This window comes from Vanacampus margaritifer, chromosome 7 (assembly GCF_051991255.1).
Source record: "Vanacampus margaritifer isolate UIUO_Vmar chromosome 7, RoL_Vmar_1.0, whole genome shotgun sequence".
Lineage (NCBI taxonomy): Eukaryota > Metazoa > Chordata > Actinopteri > Syngnathiformes > Syngnathidae > Vanacampus > Vanacampus margaritifer.
The window spans coordinates 3,842,363-3,863,549 of record NC_135438.1 but is presented as its reverse complement, the minus strand read 5'-3'; the positions used below and the strand labels follow the sequence as shown (position 1 = coordinate 3,863,549).

Sequence of the window (21,187 nt, the reverse complement as noted above, 5' to 3'; positions counted from 1 at the left end):
TCATATTATGCTGCTTAGCGTTGAAGTGTGTTGATTGCTGTTTGCGGGGAATAAATGGCACCATTATTCTAGCAAAGTGAGGTGTGTTTATTGCTGTTTGCGGGGAATAAAGGGTACCATTATTCTAGCACAGTATCTCATGTCTCTGTGTATTCATTGTTACCGCCGATCACTCACGATCCTGCATAAAAATATAAAGGTGAAGTAGTGTTTTCCACAAAACAACTTCATCTTCATTCACAACATAGCAACGGAACTGTCAAAAAACGAGGAACCCATGCAACTAAAATGAATGCTCGTAAATGGCCACAGTTATTAATAATACTGCATGTGTATACCCGTAGCCATGTAGCTCTCCAGAATGGATATGGATATGGATATGGATATATATATATATATATATATATATATATATATATATATATATATATATACACATATACACACATATATATATATATATATATATATATACACATATACACATATATATATATATATACACATATATATATATATATATATATATATATATATACACACATATATACACATATATATATATATATATATATATATATATACACACATATATATATATATATATATATATACACACATATATACACACATATATATATATATATATACACACATATATATATATATATATATATACACACATATATATATATATATATATATATATATATATATATATACACACATATACACATATATATATACACACATATACACATACATATATACACACATATACACATACATATATATATATATAGATAGAGCGCCACGAATCCACTGCATGAGAAGCCAAGTGGACAGTTAATGGCCACCAAGTGACCCAGGTTGACCCTCTTCACCTCTTCACCAGCGCACAAACAGACTTCATTACACATTCAAAAGACTCCAACCTCTGTGCTACAAAATTCCACAAACACTTTAGTACGCTCATCATGCGTGCAGTAAATACTGGTTGAGCTATTTAAAAAAAAAAAAAAAAGAAAAGAAAAGAAAAAAAGGTGCAGCTTTGACTCACAGTTCTCTCTGCTTGTATTTGCTCAGGCCGTGAGCGCTGGTCTGGGCTCCGGATGCTGGCCCGGGCACGTTGATGCCTCCTGCGCACAAAAGTCCCGTCTGAGCCGCCGCCGTCGTCGTCGTCGCTGTCCCCGAGGTCATCAGAGGGTCACGGCGCCGCGTTGCCGCCTGGAATAAGAGAAAAGAGTTGACGTCAACAACAACAACAAAAAAAAAGTGGATTTGGACATGAGGGGTCTGGGAAAAGAACAGATGTGCGTGTACGGCCAATCCAGCTGTGGCGCGACACTTGATAACTGTGGGACAAAAAAGCTGGAAAGGAGGGTTGGGAAATCTCAAGCAGTTCAACTTTGTTTGCAGGGAAGTTTTTTTAGCATTATTAGCAACATTCTACAGTGAGAACTTCGGAGGGATGCACATTCATTTTAGTGCTGCTTTTGTTGCCTTTTTACGGGCACTTGGTTTCTTTCCGACCAACACTTTGAGTTCTGTTTCCCCAAATAGAAGCTGCTTGCCTAGTTGCAACGCCCTAGCTCTGCCCAATCGCGTTAATGAAAGCCGGACTCGCCATTTTAGCCGGGGTTAGCAAAGTCGTACTATACCGTATGTCCACGTGAATCCACTTACGCACACATACAACACTCACAACGGCACAAAGGTCCGAAAGTAACTGGTTTGGATTCTGTAAGTGCACAGATAACCCGCTCGCACCGTGCTGTTGCATCACCCGGCTAGCCACAGATGCTGTCTTGAAGAGGTGCAAAAAAAAAAAAAAGGAGGGCGGGGGTTGGAGGTTGCCCCCCCCCACCCTCCCGGGGGGGAGGGGGGGGTACAGCGGCTTGAAACATGCTGCTGCCATGGAAACTCCCATAAGCCAAACGTCCTGGCAGGAGCACGACACGGTAATTTCCTGACCTTGAAATCTCAATGCTGCCCGTCTGGATGGCAGGTGGAGCGGGAGACACAAAAAAAAAACACGTTGAGCTGTTTAGTAACTGAAAAGCGAGTGTCGTGTCTGGTGTAAATGGGATCTTGGAAGCCAAATGGGTGGTGGGATGGACTTCTCGGACACGGAGTCCGTTCGTTGCCGTTTCTACACAAGACAGGTTGTAAGGAACAAAAAAAAAAAAAAGTGAAGAAAGTGACAGACTTGTTTTCTTGAAGCGCTTCGTTCACTTTGACCGTACGACGGGATAATCCGCTCTTAATAGACTTAAAGGCACTTGAACTGATCGCCCAGCTGTCTGCGTCGTCACCGGGGAAGCCTTACCACCCAGGTCAGAACCCAGGAAAGATGTCCAAGGCACGCTCCGAAAGCGCCTCGAACACTCGATCGTTCACAGATTTAACGGTCGTCCAAGCACGGGTGGTTTAAAATATGGAGATAAAGTTCTGGCATTTATTAGCTAGGACGAGAGCACTTGTGGGTCTGTCTGAAGAAATTGTTTCCCCACTTAGTGGCGGTGAGAAGACTGAGGGCTCGGCTACAGCAAAGTGGAGGCTGTGGAGCTCAAACCTGCAGCATCTGGGGCAAGCTAATGGTAGCAAGTGCCTTTATTTTTTGGTCGTTTGCTAGCTCAGCGTCCGGTTATAAGGACGATGAACAAGTACTTAACTCATTCACTCCCAGCCATTTTCACGGAAGCAATCCCCTTCGCTCCCGGCCGTTTTACTTGATTTGGATTGATTTTGCAAGGCCCACAGAATATTCTGTTTTATTGCTATAGAAACATGGAAGCTACCAAAAGAAAGATTATAGTCGCTTCTTTCATCAGGAAAAAAAGTATAATTCTATCTGTTTCAGTTTTGCAGCAATTAGCATTAGAATATAGCCAAGTTTCATCACTATTCACAAATCAGTTTAAAACTGTGGGGAACAGCTTTTGCAACATGGCCCTGGTTGATCTCTTGCTGGCCGTTTTTCTAACTACCATTGCTTCAACTGTTTTCTTCAGTTTAGAGGCTGCAACAAAGCCATCTGTATGGCGCTTGCATTTAAAAAAAACAACAACATATTTTTGAAAGCAAATGAGTTAAAAGAGGACCTAATATGACCAATGGAAAAGCATCATTACAGAGTAGGGTACATGTAGTGAAAAGGGGATATTCGTCAAGAGCTTCTGGAGAACTGGTTGCTTCCAACTTTGTGGCCGGCAACACTTTGGACAAGAACCGTTTCTGTTCCAAGCAAGGTCCATAAAAGTATCGTAAACCCTACCAACACGATTAGTGTGTACACCGTAGATTGGGACAGTTCTAATCGCTCTTAGCAGATTTTTTAAAAAACTCACAAATAGCAGGGGTGTGCCAAAAAAATGATTCTCATTTAGTACAATTCTGAATTGTTTTTAAATCTCCCAAAATCAATTTTATTGAAATTATTTTATACTGTCTTGCCTTTGTTTGTGTGTGCCTTTACTGGGAGAGCTGTTCATGTTGTACCCGCTTTGGCCACTGAGGGGCAGTGTGGTTCCACGCGGTCTAATACACTGTTAAGTTGTAGCCGCATTAGAGAGTAGAAGGAAAAGGTCACAACCAAGTTATTCCAATAAAAGCTAGTTTTTTTTGCAGTGTGGAGCTGTTCTTTTGAGTGATAAAAGTGCCGCGAGTCAGGCTGGAGGAGATCATTACAATTCCTTGCACATCTATAGATTGAAGCAAAAACCATTGACAATAAAAATATTTTGAATCAAAAATCTTAATCGAAAATAGATTCTGAATCGAATCGCAGACCCCAAAATTGGAATCGAATCAAATCGTGAGACATTCAAAGATTCCCACCCCTAACAAATAGGCTGACAGGACCAAATCAATATGCGCCAATATGTCGGAGCAACAACCAGCATCTCACCTTAAGTTTGATAAACAGTAAATAATTCACCCAGAGAAGTGAGAGGGAATATGGGTCAGCGCTGAGCTGCAAGTGAGCAGACCTCCAGCCTACATCATGTGGAACGGCACTGCAGGTTTGGCATCACGTCCGTTGAAGTCGAAATACTAAAACCACGCGGGATGCGCAGCTTGAGCTTCGCCAAACTCCGGGCGAAAAGAAAGACGACGTCTGATCAAAAATGTGGCCAAAAATGGACGCCAATAGTCGCACTTTGCCGTGGTTGTCTTGTCACAAAATCAGACTTCTTCAGTCAAGTATGCGACGCTACTTGCTAAGCTGCCACTGAACTCGGGAAGAAGACAAAGCCACGCATTTAGCATCTCTTAGCGGCCCTAAAACCACTTTCGATTGCACTCCTAACACGAGTAGTTGCTGGTATAAATGTAAGTGTCAGTACTGTGATTGGCAGGTGATTCGGCACCAAAGTGCGGGAAAGAAAAGGCAGTGATGAGCCAATCATGAAATAATAGCGCACAATCACGCTTGATGACGCCGAATCAAGGGCATGTTGGGAGCGCGTGTGCACGTGTGCGTTTATCGCTGGCAGGAAATGACAGAAAAAGCCCTTTAATTTCCTCCTTCCTTCATCTGACGCTGCCCACACACACCACCTTGTAGGCAGTTCTTCTTCTGACGGTTTCAAACTTGCGCCCTTCCTCCAGACATGCATGACGTGGTGTTATTCGCGCCCCTTGCTCGTTCTTATCGGCGCGCTGCCGCAAAACAAGCGTTTAATCTTGAACAAACACGGGGGCGATAAGGGATTCCAACTACTGAAGCTTCGAAGGCTTCAGGAATGCGTCGCCACCTGTGAGACTCTCACTAGTGACGCTCTTTTCATTTTCATTTGTTTACACCAGTCAAGAAGTCCGGGGGCGGTTTTTAAACACAGTCAGGGGCTATTTTGAGAATCTGGTTCGAAGCAGGGCGCTTTCGAGACGTGACAAAAGTCATTGCGACTCACATGTGGGTGCCTTGCTTCACAGTAAATTAGTATTCAATCATATTAACAAATAGAGGTGCACAAATGTGGCGATTAATCGACAATCAATTACCAAATGAATCAAAATTATTTTGCTAATAGATTAATCGTTTTGAGACCTTACAAGGCTCAAATGGAGAAAAAAATCTGTGGTTGTTCGCAGTGTGGTAGGGCTGTCACTATCGAATATTTTTAGAATCAACTAATCTATCGATTCAATCGATTAATCGACTAATTGGATTCATCTTAATTTTGCATTAAAATGTATTACAAAAGCATTTTTTTTCCCCGATTACCGTTTATTAACCGGTAATTGGTGTTTAGTTCGTATTCGTATAGTGATTAAAAAAAAAAAAGAGGTAAAAGTAAAAACAGGCGTTTGCAAATGTTTTATTTTGATTCCACACAAAAGATAATCAGTCATCTTTCATGAAGAACTACAGAAATCAGTGAACAATTAGTGTTGATATGCTGAAACTCCGAGGATTTGGACAATTTATAAATTACAAAATGGCTCCAGATGATTAATCCATAATATTAAAATAGTTGTCGATTAATTTGATAATCGATTAATCGATTGATTTTGACAGCTCTACGGTGTGGGTTCGATACCCAAGTTGCGTGGACGCCGCCACTTCCTTTTTTTTTATTTTTCCTTTTTTTTTTTACAGGAGAGCTCAGTATTGTTCATTCGATTTGACATCATCATTGCTCTCCTTTTTTTTTTTTTTTAAAAATCCAACAAATCAATTAAAAAAAAAATTTAATAACGCCGCCACTTCCGATGAGCGTGCATCTGTATCCGCATTCATTTTAGTATGGGAAGGAGTTCAAGAGTCAGTCGTCGGTGGCAAACGACGCCATCAAATGCCATAAACAAAATACAAAAGCTCATGTGATCAAGACTGGAGGGAGAACTCATGCAATCTTTCAGCGCGTTATCAACCCTGACAGGCGGAACATCAAGAGGCAAAGCAATTCTTCTCGCTTGGATTTAAATGAAACAAATGGATTAAGGTCTGATAATGTGTGTGTTCTGTGAAGTCGTTTTAAAGGACAAATTCAATCATGTGTGTGTCTTTTTACCAAATCAAATCAACTTAATGTCCACGGAAGACGCCTGGAGGTTGCACAATTAAAATATGCCCACGAAGACGTACAAAACGGGTGGTATTTTGCGAGCTTGTGCTTCTTATTTGGCTTTTTTCATTATTATTTTTTTTAAAACTTATATTCAGGTGTTTTATTATTCTCAATGCATTAAATGTTACCAATGAACATTATTGGTGTACCAAAGAAACAAGAACAACAGGAGGATTAATACAAGAACGTAAAAATGAAGTCTAAAGGCTCAAGTGTCACCATACACTTCCCGCCTGACTGATTTTATTGCATTGATGGCGGTTAACTTCGTTTTACACCCGCCTGACAAGTAAGAATGGCGGAGACGTGTTACCCACGCCTCATTGTAGTTTCATCTGAGGGTTTTATTTGATTTGGCGTTAATTTTGACCGCTGCCAATAAGCTAGCCAATGTTACAAGTTTACCACCCTAATTTCTGCTCCTGACCCAGAAGTCGTCCCAAAAAAGATTTAAAGACGCAAAACCTGACCAGGCACTTTTATTATAAACGGAGCATCCATTGTAGGCTTTATAGTGGCTTACTGGATAGCAAAACACAGCAAATTACATGCGAGTTATGCCATCCCACGTGACCTTAATCAGCCATAAACATTGACTTTACAGCGAAGCCACAAATATACGAGAACCACTGCATGGAACTAATAGCTCACTCCAAAAAATGTATTTTAATGTAAGATTCCTTTGCTTTTATTTTAGCGCAAGCCTAACCTACCAGACAAAACCATTTATGTATAATAAATCTGACATTATTTATTGTAATACAGATAACTTTTTGGTGGTCAAAAAAAAAAAATACATGGGAAAACAATCTTGAAAAAAAATATTAGATATTAAATCGTAATCAAAATATTGAGAGGTAAAAAAAAAAACATAACTGGCAGCACGTTTAAGACTCCAACTTTCCCTTTATTTTGGTGTTAGCATTGTATCTGAACAGGTAAAATTCAGCTCTACTTAATTTTTTAGTAAAGGACAAAACATCAATCACCTTTTTTAATTGCACTGAATTAATTTGATCCAACTTGGATCTTGATTACCGGTACAAGCAGATGGAAATACAACAATATGGGTTACAATAAACACCTAATGTTCTGCCAGACCTTTGCATCAAGAAATGTTCTGAAACTGGACTACGTTCGATTTTAATCAAATCTCCCTGACTATTTGACTTCTCCCAGAACCGAACTTGGGTTTCTTCCATGAGTCAAATGTGACTTCAAAGCTCTCTTGTTGTTTGCTCCCTGTCGTAATGATTACGCAAGCTTGTTGACCATCAAGACATCATACAGGTGCAAACATTAAGGCTTGACATGACCAAGGTGCAAAATGCTCCAATTTGAATCAAACTGCCCGAGAATATGCAGACATGTGGAGCAACAACACGAGCCGAGTTGGGCTTCTTCGATGGGACTCAACAAAGTTAGTTAACGAGTTTGGGAAGTAAGGAGTGAACTCGGCTTCTTTTATTTGAGCCTCAGCGGCATCTTTTTAAACGCTACACTACGCGTGTTAACACACAGGACGCCATCCGGGTAGTTGAACTTTGGTGGAAGAAATGTAAATAAAAGGCTGAATCTTCTGGAGTTAGCACGTCGCTAACAAGCTAATGCTAAGATGCTAGGCCCGCGAAGTGATGCCTGGCTGCCCGGGTTGTGTGTGTGGAAAATGCCCGAGTGTGGTTACCTCACAAGCGCGAGGACGGCCAGGGACGACGGGCCTTTCCGGTAGCTCCTTGCGGCGGTGTATCCGGAGTGAGATATCCTCATTGGCTACAGGAGGCAAACGCCGGCCGGAGCCTCCGGTGGGATGATGCCCTCCCTTTCGTGTCTTCCCTTCCCAGTGTGTCGCGCACTGGTACCGCGGGGCGACCACGTTAGCGACACCGGCTAAATTAGCATCCGTCCGCGCGGGGGTGCTAGTGGAAAAAACGCCGCTAGCATTAGCCGCTTGGCTCAAAGCAGTCGGGGCGTATTTGCCGCTCGCGAGACTGCTTCTAGTCCGTCACGGCCCGTGTTTGTGACAGAAGGGGTCGCGTCGTAGCGGGAGCAATTTGGCTTTGAGTGCCGCGAACCGCTACCGCTAGCTTTCGGATCCTTGACAAATGGCCGTCGCGCGAAAATGACGTCGGGATTTGCTTTCAAGCTGGCGCTCGGAAATGATGTGTTTTTTTTTTCTGGTTTGCTTGGTTAGGCTTGGTAAAAATAGCTGGATTTTATTTAATTAAAAAGCATATATAATAAAATAAATTAATATTAAAATAATGCATTTTAATCGTATTACTTTATTGCTTCCAACAGTAAAATGACAGTGTTTTTCCTTCATTTTTATAATTTAAATGATAAAGTGTTTTTTTTTTCTTTTCGTTTAAAATGACCATTTTAATTTTTTTCACTGTTAAATGGAATTTGAACAGTTAGGTTTTATTTTTGTTTTGGTATTAAATTACTTTCCCTACAGCTGTTTAAGTTATTCTTACGCCCCATGAGCTTTTGCGTAAGTATGCATCCGACTTCCGGAATGAATCCAAACCGGTGTTTTATTTGCATGGAAACTGTTGGCGCGAGTCCACTTTCTATGACTTTTACAGAATTTACCAATGCGGAAATCTGAGGCGTAACAGTACCTACACTATAATAAAGTTAGTCGTGCATTGTTGAACGAGAATGGCCACGGTCTTTTTTTTTTTCGTTTTAGCTCAAAGCCATCAAAACACACAACTTCCTGTTTGCCAAGAAAAATAACGCTATTTTGATGGTAAAAGTTCTTAAAAACTTATGAAACTTTGCACAATCAGGCCTGGCAAAAAAACAAAAAAGATGTCAGAGGGTTATTATGTGATTTCACACACACACAAAAACATCATCAACATCTATGAAAATTGGAAGGCATATTAATGGGATATGGTTATGCCGCTTAATCGTAACTAGCTAATAATGATATAATCATGCTCATGGCTTGACTTGTACTTATTAAAAAAAAATACTGTAATAAAGATGAATGCACAGTGAATTATCATGGGATTCTTGTGCAGCTTGTGGGAGGATTGGGGAGGACAGTAAGGCGAGCAGTCTAGAGCGAGGAAGGGCTTTTCTGTGTTGAGCGGTCTTATCTATCAAGGTCAGGCTGTGGTGCTATTGACCCAGAGCTCTGAAATGTTAAGACTCTTCTGTCAGGAAATAAATTGATTTGCTTTTCATTTGTTGTTGTAATAGTAGTTCTTTAACAAAAACAAACCCGTAAAACCTGAAGAAATAAAAGGGGATTTTAAAACACAGGTTCCTTCAATAATTAATGGGCCAAGGTCAACAAAAAAGTCTCTTTGGTGCAGACCTTAAACCTAACAGGAAGTCCACCCTTAAAAAATTTGGGACTTTTATAGAGGTCATGTAATTTCAGTCAACTTGAACTTGAGCAACCTTGGCGAAGTCCAATCCTTACTGGAAACAAATTTGACTTACAGTCAGCACTGCAGACCAAACTAACACTGCTCATCATTTTACAGGAATCGAGTTTTTAAATACATTTTTACTACATTTTATTTAGTTGAACAAAGACATTTGAGACCTAGCATATTTACAAAAATAGAACTCACAACAAAATACAAACTGCATTCACATTAAGATCAGTGCCACAAACTGCAACAAGAAATCAGAAATGTCTTTGCCATATTAATAAATGTCCTCGTTAAGGTTTTTAGTATGAGACATGACTCATTATAGTTTGTTGAAAATAGTCAAATCGTTCACAAATGTTAAATGTTTTGTCATCATTCAAGGATATAGAGTGGGTATAAAAAGTCTACACACCCCTGTTCAAATGCCAGGTTTTTTGTTGACATAAAAACAGCTGTTCTAGTAGGCTTTTCCTGAGTTAATTATTTATTTATTTTGCTTTCTAGCAGATGCTCAAGTTCTGATGCTGTGAAAGCTTGGAGTCATATGAGGGTGTGCACACTTGTGAAACCACATTGTCTCCGTTTATTTTCATTTCCCCTCTTGAAATCGTTTCTTTTTCTTTTTCAACTGAGTTATGCATGTTATCGGTCAAATTAATGGTGGGGGATGGCTTCGTAATGATTTGATCACATGATCACAAAAATGGCATTTGAACTGGGGTGTGTAGACATTTTATATCCACTGTTAAACAATTAAGTACAGATCTGGAGAAACACTGCTACGGCTCATTGTTTTGTTGCAAATAACTCAAGTTTCATCTGCGAGTTAAATATAGGATGGTTTGTGTTTTGATTTTTTGTGTCATCATATGAAGAAAATAAATACAAATCTTATCAAACTTTAATTTGATATCTAAATCGGTTACCTTGTTAGATTTGAGTGTGTGTTTGTTTTGATCCATTTTCGACCTTACATGCAGCGCATGAATGCTCTGCTGCAGCGTTGCTGTCCGTTGAAGATTCTCAGGATCAAATTTAGCTTTGGATGCATTTCCAAAGCATAAACTCAGATGAGCAGACGCGCAGGGGAAAAAAAGGAGATCATTTTTGGAAATGTAACACGACTTCAGGGTGTGCTGGGCTTGCTTTTCCACGCCGTTAACCTGCAGCCAAACAATCAAAGGGAGAGGCGACGTGATGACAACAATACAACAGGAAATGGAACTTGTCAACATAGGGAAGTTGTGCTTCCCAGCAATATATATATCAACATAACTATTACATTTTCCATGGATGGTGTATATTTGCTGCCATCTGCTGCCTCCTTTTTGTCATTGCTCAAAATGCCTGAGTGAACTTTTTTTTTTTGTTGTTGCACTCAATCACACTAACACGCACACATACAAATGTGGTCTCCCAGGCGGTGAAGCGAACCCACGCTAACCTGCATCGTAGGCAAGTGATGGTTCCCCGAGCGTCTGAACTGCACCAGTGACATTCCAGTCGCTTGTGTGTTGGCTGACCTTTAACCTTTTTCGGTACGTGACAGCTTCTGTTTTGTCATCCCCCCTAATTGCTTGTGTAAACTATCGTGCACACATTTTGGCAGTCCATCGAATGTGCCCTCGGATTATGTGGAAATAAAAACAGAAAAGGCCACGTGGAGCCTCAGTGAGGTTGAGTAAGTGGACCTCGACTTTCTCAGCTGAGGAAGAAGGAGGTCGTCCATATCCATGTTGCGCCACACGAGCCCTTCATGTCGTAACGACTGACGTATGTGTGTACGTGCGTTTGTGTGTGTTGTAACCCATCAGTCACACGATGGAAACATCTGGAACATCCATCCATTTTTTTGGGTACTATTTCAAAAGATTAACAGAGGTGGCAAATCCAGGTCCAGAAAGTAAAAACCCGCCACAGTTTGGCTTTAGCCCCAGGTGCTAGCTAGCTAGCTTCCTAGCTAGCTCTCTGCGTGCTTGTTTACCTGCTAGGGAGCTGGCTAGCCTGCCACAGTTTGGCTTTCGCCCCAGGTGCTAGCTAGCTAGCTCCCCGGATGCTTGTCTACCTGCTAGGGAGCTAGCTAGCCTGCCACAGTTTGGCTTTAGCCCCAGGTACTAGATAGCTATCTCCCCGGGTGCTTGTGCTAGGGAGCTAGCTAGCACGAGGGGCTAAAGCCAAACTATGGCAGGGTCTTTACTTTACTTTACTACTTACTTACTTTATTACTTTCTGAACCCTCTTTTTGAGTGTGTGTTAACGCCCAAAAATTCTTCAAAAAACACTGAAATAGATTTATTTATTTTTTTTTATCTAATACATCTCCTTTCAAATGTCAGTACGTTGACGTTGCAACTAAGTCTACCTACCGTCTTTGATCATCCACTGGTCCAGTTCTTCCATCTCCAGCTCCAACACTGAAGGAACGTCTTCTTCAAACATGGGCCTGGAAGCACAAAACAGCATTTTCACCACCTTGCTCGAAATGTTTACTTACTAAATTCATTAGAAATATATACAAAAGACTTGTCAAGATAACAACATTTGTCAACTAATAAGCCCAACTGAATTGAGCTACTTTACTGCGTTAGCTCCTTTTTACAATAAATCTTCAAGTCCAGTATTTTCTTTACAAAAATATGTTCACTTATTTAAACACGGCATTCTGATTGATATTGCTGATGTTGATATTTACAGCCATTTTGCCACTTCCTGCCAATTAAAAACAGCATCACAGGAAACGACCAATCGCAGCTCACCACAATCTGAGCCCTGAGCCACTATGTAATACTCGAGTATTGTTATATTACCTTTCTACATGTGTTTCTCCACAGTTTGTGTCATAATATCCTTTGCTTAAAAAGTTTATCTCGATTGTACCAAATTCGTATGGTAGGAATTTTTTCTTTTACCCACTTTTTTCTCTTTTTTCTCTTCTCACCTCCATGAGTAAATAAAACATGTCATGGCTACAATATTTATTTTATTTATGTGAAATGGTACGTACATTGGCACTTTCTCTGTGCTGGAGCCATCCAGATATGGATCATCCTTTCTGGAATCTAAAAAAAACACACAAAACAAAACATGACAGTCAACTTAAAGTATTATATTGTGTAGTTGTAACAATAACCTAAATGCACTTTTCACTTTGTACCTCGAACAGCAGCCTCCATTTTAAACCTGCGTCTGAAGAAGAGGGCGAACATGATGATGACGATGATGAAGACCACCAGGGCCACCGGGATGAGGATGAAGGTGATGCTGAGACCCTCCTCGCTTTGGGGGCTCAACGTCGAGTCCAACAAATTCTGGCCGTCCGTGCTGCCTTCTGAAAAAAACAAATATTACTACAACCATTACCACTACTTTTTGTAATAATGATAAAAATGACTCGTCTAAAAAATTATACAATTTAGGAAAAGGTGAAAGTAAAAACATGAATGAGATAAAATGCATACAGTATCTAATACTATATAATAATAATAATAATAATAATATAAAAAAACAAATTTCATTATAAAATAAAATGAGGCATATAAACTTTCAAAAACATATTTATATTATATAAATATAATATCTATTTAAAAATGAACATAACTTATAGAATTATAAAATAAAATGATGCATACACACATTAAATAGAATAAATTAGATAGCAATTAAATTTTAAAAAGTGTCATTGGGGCCCAAAAAAGGTGCTGCATAAATTGGAGTTATTTAATTTTTAGTGATTCGATATTTAGGATTGATGATCATAACAATGATAACATAAAAATATATGAAAATGAGTCATAAATAAAGTAAAAATACATAATAATAATAATGACGATATTGAGTGTTTGATACCATTTTTTTCCAGATCAATACCAGTATGAGTAATTACTATTTGAGTGCTCATCCATACCTCTAGTACTGCCGATGTATAAAATTTCATTTAAAACAATTACAAAAAATTGTGAACAAAGACCTTTCTTTCTGATACAGATGATGATTCGCTGCTGTGTCAAACCGCTGCAGTATAGCGCCAACTACTGCAGAGGAGGACTAACTCCATATCCGATTTTTTTATTTGAGTATCGGTGGCTATTTTCGGCAGCCTCCACGAATAACCAATATCTTAAAATCAGCGTTAACACAAACATATGTACATGTTGTACCTGGACTGTCCACTCCTGATCCAACATCTTCTGTTTTATCTTCTGGCGCAATCTCTGAAAACAACCAGAATGTATTTTTTCTTCAAAATGAAATTTTCCTACTTAACATAAATCACATAGACTTTTTAAGTGAGATTGTAGAATTGGGAATTAGGAATATCTCAAGATCATCATCTTGCATGTGACCTGATCTTACCAGAAGCCGAGACGCCTTCCTGGGTGGGTGAGGGCTCCAATGTGGGGGAGGCGTCTGGACCAGATAATGTGGGCTCTACAAACAATAACAATAATAAGTTGCTTTGCAGTCAATAGTCTCACCTTTTCAAAGGTAAAATATGTCTAATAAAAGTTTGATGGTGATAGTTTGACCTTGGGAGAGTTTTTTTTTTTGTTCTATTTCCATTAGTTACTTTTTTTAATATATATGAAATAAACATAATCTTACATACAGTATTACATAAGTTTTCACAAATATTATAATATTGTTTTCCAATGATGTAGTGTATCTATTATGATTCATGTATGCCATCAAATTTGACCTAATGTTTCGGTGTCCTCCACGACTTGTTCTTGGTCTTCTGTCACTTCTTCCACTATTTCACTTTCTAACTCCGTCGCCTCGTCTTGGCTTGACACTACAACCACAAAAAACACTTTCATAAATCATACAGACGTCAAATTCAATCAAAAGTCAAATTCAGTTTGCGCGTTTTTCCACAGATATAAAATTTGTGATTAATCGTGAGTTAACTAGTAAAGTCCTGCGATTAATTACGATTAAAAATTTTTAATCACCTGACACCACATTTTTAATAATCTTTTCTTTAAAAAAATAAATAATAATAATTGCAATAATTTTTTTCAAATTTTTAATAATCTTTTTTTTCTTCAAGAAAAGATGATTAAAAATAGGGGCGTCAGGCGATTACCATTTTTAATCGTAATTAATCGCATGACTTCACAATTAATCACAAATTTTATATCTGTTCTAATACAATAAAAAAATTCTAGGTTTTCATACTCTTGTTAACAAAAGTGGAAAAAAATGTTAAACTAATAGAATTAGTTCAAATGAATTTTTGACGTCTATAGCCGTCAATGGCAGTGAATGAGTTAATAAGTAGTGCGAGTACTTTTGCCACCTCTGGTATTGACGATACTGGCTCTGTATTTACATGGTGTGGAATCCATACTTTGCAGTAAGTATTGCAGTACTTTGAGTCACAACCTGCCGGAACTTACCACTTCCTGCTTAACCACAAACAAATCAAAAGGTTTGCAAAAGCACAAAGTGGAGGTTTTGTTACCACGATGAAAACTTTGTTCCACCGAGGCTTTACAGTAAATCGTAAAAAAAAAAAAAAAAAAAACGCGGGGAGATGATTCAGGGTGATCCTGGAGACTGGATGGAACAATTATAGTCAGTAGGTTTAGGAACAAACCAACAAAGAGTCTTCAGGGAGTCGGCATTAGACTGGAATTGTGTGTATTTGTTGAGTCCTTACCTGATCCAGTCCAGGTGCCTGTGAGGAGCCACAACAGGAGCAGGAACAGTGGAGTATTCCGGCGGTGGCCTCTCATGCTGATAGAAGAAGGCCTAGAGGCGGACATGTTTCCATCGTGTTGTGCTATGTGGTGTGTGTCACAGCATCGCAACTTCCTGACAAATCTGACTTACGTGGATGGGAGAGGAAGAAGAAGAAAAAGGTCGGACACACCCACCAAGACCAGTCACTCGGGTGTGACGCGACTTTTTTTTTTTTTTTTTTTTTTGGTGTGTGCTTGTTGCCGCAAGTTTGCTTCTGCACGCTCACATTCCTGCTGCAGGCTGTCAGGTATGCATGAGCGGGAACCTGCATTGTCAACCTTTTCAATGAACTAACTGGTCGCCACGGGGCTTCATTAAACACAGGCTGTTCCTGTACCTGCGTGTTGAATCACATAGTGTGAGAAATATCCGATTCTGGGACCTGACCCCTGGTTCATAGGGGGTATTCACAGGGCTCAATTAAATGTGCTGCATAAGCCAATGGAAAGAGTCAGGCTGCTTGTTGCTAGGCAGAATTCGCATGGCTTAAATCATTTGTGCCCCATATTCCAATGAACATATTCCTGTCTCTTGGTTTAAATAATAACACAATGAAAATACATAAGGTTGGCAGGAAGACTCTTGATCAAATATATTTACACTTGCGCTAGGCTAACATGGGCTACATACCAGATTTCCAGGACCCGACACCTTGTTGCTAGGCAGAATCCACAAGGCCCAAATCAGATGTCCCGATAAGTCACATTTTGTGACTACTGCTGCTTGTTGCTAGGCAAAATTCACAGGGCTCAAATCATCTGTTATTTTATCTGTTATTATTATTATTATTACTTTTTTATTATTATTATTACTTCTTATGGCAAGCAAATTGTTTTGAATCATTAATCAGAGAGAGAGAGAGAAAGCACCATTTGCTAGAGCTGGTGGGGCTTTAATACAGATTACACTTGTTGGGTGACTTTGACAAGAGAAAAATAGATTTTATTAATTTTCCTACACTTAATTATACTAAAGCGCAGTTGATATTCAAGTTGATAAATACTTTTATTAATGTAGAGGAATTCAATCGTCTCACTATTTGTTTTGCAATAATAGGTTAGCTTTTTTCTATAGACTTGAATATCATCTGTCTTGTGTTGTTGGCTGCGTTACAATTATGACAGGGTCAATAATTTCGTGGGAAAAAAATGATTCATATTTCTCAGAAGACTTATGACGACCAGGAGGAGTTAACAAGATGGCCGCAGGTTACTTATGAATAAACGTTTCTTTTCAAAGAAGCAATGACAAATGTAATCTTAATCCTTTTTTTTTTTTATGTGTGTAGCTAGAAGAATATATAAATTAATAGTACTTATATGAAAATGGAGGGATAGGTGAATATATAGTTTATAATTAAGTACAATCTTTATATTTGGGATCCATTTTGTGTCACCTGATAAATATATGCAGCTTTCAGCACTGTACTATTAACACATTCATCCATCCATTATCCAGGTATGTGTGTTATGTGTCAGCGAATGCTGTTGTAGAGTTTTGTTGTCTACATTTTGTTGTTATTTTTTTTATTGTCAATACAAGTCGAAACAAACTTATTAAGGTAATATAAAATATAAATGTTAAACGTTTGTATTACTGTACGGATTCCTTTTTCTTAAAAATACTGAACAAAGAAATACATTTATTTACAATTCAGTAGTTTGTTTTTAGTTAATTTACGTCGCATACAAGCACAGGAACATTTCCCTCACTTTTGTTTCACCCGAACCCATTTTTCCAACAGAACTTAATCGTTTCCGGCCCAGCTGTCAACAAACCAACCACGAGTTTCCAGTACAGCAAAGCTAATGGTAAGATGGAGCCAATATTTGCGTTTACAATCACAATCACGATCACAATTTCAGTGCCGAATACATATTCAACACGTCACTGCCTTTCACGTAATATGAATGTATTTTTCTTCAGCCGAAGACGCAGAAAAAGGGGAAAGCCCCGGAGAAGGTTGTGCATCCGTACAGCCGGAAAGCAGCTTACATGGCCCGGGAGGAAATACGACTAAAAAAGAAAGAACGGTCTGTTTACGAGTTTTTGATTTGTCTGACGCGTGTTTTTCACACAAATTTGAACTGCATTATGACATTACTGTTGCAGTAGCTTATTTTATTGAGACACTACATCGCGTTTCTTCTTGTCGTCGTACTGTCGTAAAACGAGGACCCTCTGCATTGTGCTGTTTTGTTTATGCAGACAAAAAGTTGGAAAAGCTGCACGTCTGAACAATATAGGTAAGCTATTTTTTATTCCTTTAAATCGGTGTTTGGAATTTCAAATACGTTTCCCATACACAGGTGAGAAGCTGCTATGGTTTCAGAGCCAGTTGGATTCAGAAAAGACCACGTACACCATGAAGGATGCCTATGACATCATTGAAAGGTGGGCGAGCATCTTAAAATGATCTTCTGTGTTATTTAATTTTCGACACGAGAATGACGCTGTTTGTGCGCTGTGAAAATTCAGTGTGCAATGTGCCGGCTGCTCTTGGTGCACGCGCCCTGGCCACCAGGGGGCAGTATAACACACACCACGCGACGACTGTTGTACCGAAGCTGCAGTAAATGTGTGTGTGCTGTAGGTACCTGCAGCGGTTCGACGGCGAGCTGGAGCAGATCGAGCTGGTGAACGGCATCAAAGGGCGTAAGGGGCGTCTTCATGGCGCCAGGGAGGACTTCATCAAGCAGACCATCGAGCGCGAGCGGGCGCTGTACCACGGCGCCGGGTTCGGTCCGTGCTTGTAACTATACTGTATATCCACACATGTTTGTATTCATAAATGTTGATGTAAATGTGCTTTATCTTCGCAGAGATCCCCGATTTTCTCAACACCAAAAATCTAAAAACATTCAGGTGAGCGAATCACTCAAAACGATTAGCGATGAATTGATCTCTAAGAACTTAACGGAGTGGGTGCAACTTGTTCTATTGATCCACAAATGGGCCAATAAAAGTCCTACTTCAATTAAGAGTATGGATGTAAACATTGACTAAGTTACTAAAGCAATGTTTCTTTACTGCAGGGAATGGACGGGAGATCTGAAGAAACTTCCCAACATTAAACTCACGAATGTTTCTAAAAATAGTGCGGAAGTCAAAGACAAAGAAGAGCAGAAGGACAACAAAGAAGAAGAAGAAGAGTTGGACAGTGATGATGATAATAATAATAACGACGAGGAGTTGGATGAAAACATTTTGCTTTCCGACTCCAACTAAGAAACTCTTTTCTTTCATGAGTCTGATCAAAGACTTTTTAAGCACAAACAAGTCGGACCATTTTTTCCCACATTTTCTACAGTCGGTTTATTGCACACACAAGTTTTGCGGCTAAGCTAAATGATTTTTTATCCAATCGGAAAGTGGCATCATTATAGTTTTTCCAACTTTTTGTGGCGTCTCTGGTAGAAAAGTGAACACATTGTAAACAAAGTGACTAACATGTCGTTTGTAGATGTAGCGCCACGGAGAAAAATTGCAATCTGACCTTTAACCCCCCCCCCCTCCCCCAAAAAAAATCATGTCTTTAAGATACAAATTACTTACTGGGGAGAGCTGATTGTCCAAGTGGGGAAAAACAGTCAGAAAATAAACTTGCTGAACCAAATGAAATGTATTTTATTGAAGTCATTACAGGAGCATGTCGATAAATTAGAATATGGTTGAAAATGTCTTTTATTTCAGTGAAACTCGCTTCGAATCATTATGCACAGGAAAACGTCAGGCCAATTCCTACCTAATTTCTATCAATAAAAAATATTTTCATTGTGTCTAATTTCCCTGGATAGTAAAGTTTGGATTTTTGTTATCTGTAATTTTAATGCAATTAACATAAATCGATCTATATGAGTTTATATTATATTATAATATTTCTTGATTTGAACTACCGAACATGAACATTTTCACGATATTCTCATTTATTGAGATGGACCTGCATTTGTTGTTGACCAGATAAGTCGCCAAATAATCATAGATTTTAGGAGTAATTAACTCATTCACTGCCATTGATGGTTATAGACGTCAAAAATTCATTTGAACTATTTCTATTGGTTTAACTTTTTTTCACTTTTGTTAACAAGAGTATGAAAACCTAGAATTTTTTTAATTGTACATTTAGAACAGATATAAAATTAGTGATTAATCATGAGTTAACTAGTGAAGTCATGCGATTAATTACGATTAAAAAATGTAATCGCCTGACTCACGATTAATCACAAATTTTTATATCTGTTCTAAATGTACAGTATTTTTTCCCCTTAGGTTTTCATACTCTTGTTAACAAAAGTGGAAAAAATGTTAAACTAATAGAAATAGTTCAAATGAATTTTTGACGTCTATAGCCGTCAATGGCAGTGAATGAGTTCAGATGGTTTTCGACTTCTCCTGGCCAATCAGACTAAAATGAAAATAATAATAAAAAAGAACACAGAATGATGAATTTACACTTATTGTCCAAATTTGACATACAAATGTCACTCAAGGGCCACATTACATTTTTAAAACAAGCAGATGAGCCAGGACATTTTGTAGATAAGGTTTAAAAAAAAAAAACATTTGAATGTGGACATAAAGTATGTTAGCTGCTTTCAACAATAAAATAATTCACACATTTTTTTTATTTCATTTAAAGACTGGAGTGCGCTGCATGTGGCCCACGGGCCGTACTTTGCCCACCACCCTTGACTCAAATGAATATATTTAGGGTATTTAGTGCAGTTTGACAAAGTGCATAAAGGGAATGTAAGAGTCGAAAGTATAACATACAGTCATTACTCAGCATTCGCAAGCCTTTCTGGAGCTGAGACCTCAACCTCACTCTTCGCGGTCACCATGGTGGGTCTGCCGCCTTGCTTTGCCTGCTTGCTTACCTTGAGAGACACAAACACACCTGAAGTGAATTCTTTAAGGTTCACGGCAATAATCATTACGATGGCAACAGTCATTTGCTGAAACCTGAAATCTTTCTTTTTTTTGACAGTATCTCGCAAGAGTACCAGAGTTGTTATAAATTCGGATTTGCCGCCATCTGGTGGTCAACAGCGGAACTACGCCCATGTTAGGATGAGAGTTGCACCAAAATAGTCATTCAAAAAAATGGAACGATGCTTACTATACTGACTTTTGTGAGATACCGTACAATCCAGCTGGCCGCAAAACATTGGCACCTTCAAACCGGATTGTGCCGGGGCGCCACCGCCGCCTCCAAGCACGCGTCCGAGCCCGGGGGCGCGGTCCCCGCGGGGCCCTCCACGGCCGCCTGCCGCTTCCCGTTAGCGAGCGGGTTCTTGTCGGGGCAGTTCTGCACGGTGATGATGCGGTTGAAGGCTTTGAGGCGGCGCCACAGCTGCAGGTACACCTTGCACTGGATGTACATGAAGACGAGGCCGCCCGTGAAGCCGATGGCCACCACGATCAGTTTGGTCCAGAAGGGCCACTCCAGCACACCTGAGGGGGGGGTGGGGGGGGTGAGACGGTGTAGTAGAGTTATTAGGCCTGCGGGGGGCGCTGTTATCACTCACGGGAGGTGGTCGTGATGCAGCCGTGCTTACCCTGCGGGGTATAGTACTTCAGGAGAGAAATCCGCCATAATTCCTCTGCAATCAACAATGTTAATTTCTCTCTCTCCAATTTTTTTTTTGGGGGGGGGGGGGCACAAATGACTTTTACGGACTCACTGCTACTTGTGTTAGCATGTATCATGGCCACGCCTCCTGCATCCTTTTGCATGGAGTTGGCAAGACAGGCCGTGATACATATCGGGTCATATTTAGTGACTATCACATGATTGTCCGGGACCAAAATAACTCACGCTCCTATTCTTGCTAAAATGTTTAGATATGAATTCATTTCTATGGGATGACGGTGACATTTGTTGCATCTACAGCTGAGCACACCAGGAGGAAAAAAGAAAGACGTTTTTTTTCTTTTTTTACGCTTTAATGCAATGTTACAAGAAAAAAA

The 21,187-nt window shown here is 39.5% G+C and overlaps 4 protein-coding genes and 1 long non-coding RNA gene across 13 annotated transcripts in view; 2 read left to right on the top strand and 3 right to left on the bottom strand.

Moving 5' to 3' along the window:
- fbxw7 (F-box and WD repeat domain containing 7) overlaps positions 1-8,202 on the bottom strand; it is an 81,359-nt gene extending 73,157 nt beyond the window's left edge. Inside the window, exons 1-2 of one of the 3 annotated variants that reach the window (XM_077570562.1) lie at positions 7,762-8,202; positions 1,061-1,227 (exon numbers count right to left, since the gene is read on the bottom strand). The gene's annotated coding sequence lies outside the window, so the exon portion shown is untranslated. Of the gene's footprint in view, positions 1-1,060; positions 1,228-1,770; positions 1,820-1,974; positions 1,999-7,761 lie in introns of those variants that run through there. The other 2 variants (XM_077570564.1, XM_077570563.1) reach the window with 2 other exon arrangements.
- Positions 8,203-9,583: 1,381 nt separating this feature from the next.
- On the bottom strand, positions 9,584-15,284 carry tmem154 (transmembrane protein 154). 2 transcript variants are annotated; one of them, XM_077570236.1, is made up of 8 exons: positions 15,135-15,284; positions 14,169-14,264; positions 13,826-13,900; positions 13,630-13,683; positions 12,627-12,797; positions 12,477-12,531; positions 11,839-11,915; positions 9,584-10,635 (listed from the first exon to the last, which is right to left on the bottom strand). In XM_077570236.1, the coding sequence occupies exons 1-8, from the start codon at positions 15,238-15,240 to the stop codon at positions 10,631-10,633; spliced, it is 639 nt and encodes a 212-aa protein (XP_077426362.1). In that variant the 5' UTR covers positions 15,241-15,284; the 3' UTR covers positions 9,584-10,630. The 2 variants fall into 2 exon arrangements, with proteins under 2 accessions (XP_077426362.1, XP_077426361.1); XM_077570235.1 differs by having other exon boundaries at positions 10,356-10,635; positions 12,627-12,800.
- LOC144054862 (uncharacterized) lies at positions 10,866-13,989 on the top strand. The gene is made up of 3 exons (XR_013294723.1): positions 10,866-11,010; positions 12,636-12,727; positions 13,457-13,989. It is a non-coding gene; the product is annotated as an uncharacterized LOC144054862 (long non-coding RNA).
- Positions 15,285-16,892: 1,608 nt separating the features above from the next.
- tma16 (translation machinery associated 16 homolog) lies at positions 16,893-19,001 on the top strand. The gene is made up of 7 exons (XM_077570237.1): positions 16,893-17,028; positions 17,144-17,250; positions 17,426-17,463; positions 17,527-17,611; positions 17,811-17,959; positions 18,040-18,082; positions 18,253-19,001. Exons 1-7 carry the CDS (start codon positions 17,026-17,028, stop codon positions 18,443-18,445), a joined length of 618 nt encoding a protein of 205 aa, XP_077426363.1. The 5' UTR covers positions 16,893-17,025; the 3' UTR covers positions 18,446-19,001.
- Positions 18,820-21,187, bottom strand: part of LOC144054857 (uncharacterized) — a 17,269-nt gene continuing 14,901 nt past the window's right edge. For 2 of the 6 annotated variants that reach the window (XM_077570225.1, XM_077570228.1), the window contains 2 exons: positions 20,776-20,820; positions 18,820-20,671 (listed from right to left, as the gene is read on the bottom strand). In XM_077570225.1, the coding sequence (XP_077426351.1) occupies positions 20,394-20,671; positions 20,776-20,820 (323 nt within the window). In that variant the 3' untranslated portion in view covers positions 18,820-20,393. Of the gene's footprint in view, positions 20,672-20,775; positions 20,821-21,187 lie in introns of those variants that run through there. The other 4 variants (XM_077570227.1, XM_077570226.1, XM_077570229.1 and 1 more) reach the window with 4 other exon arrangements.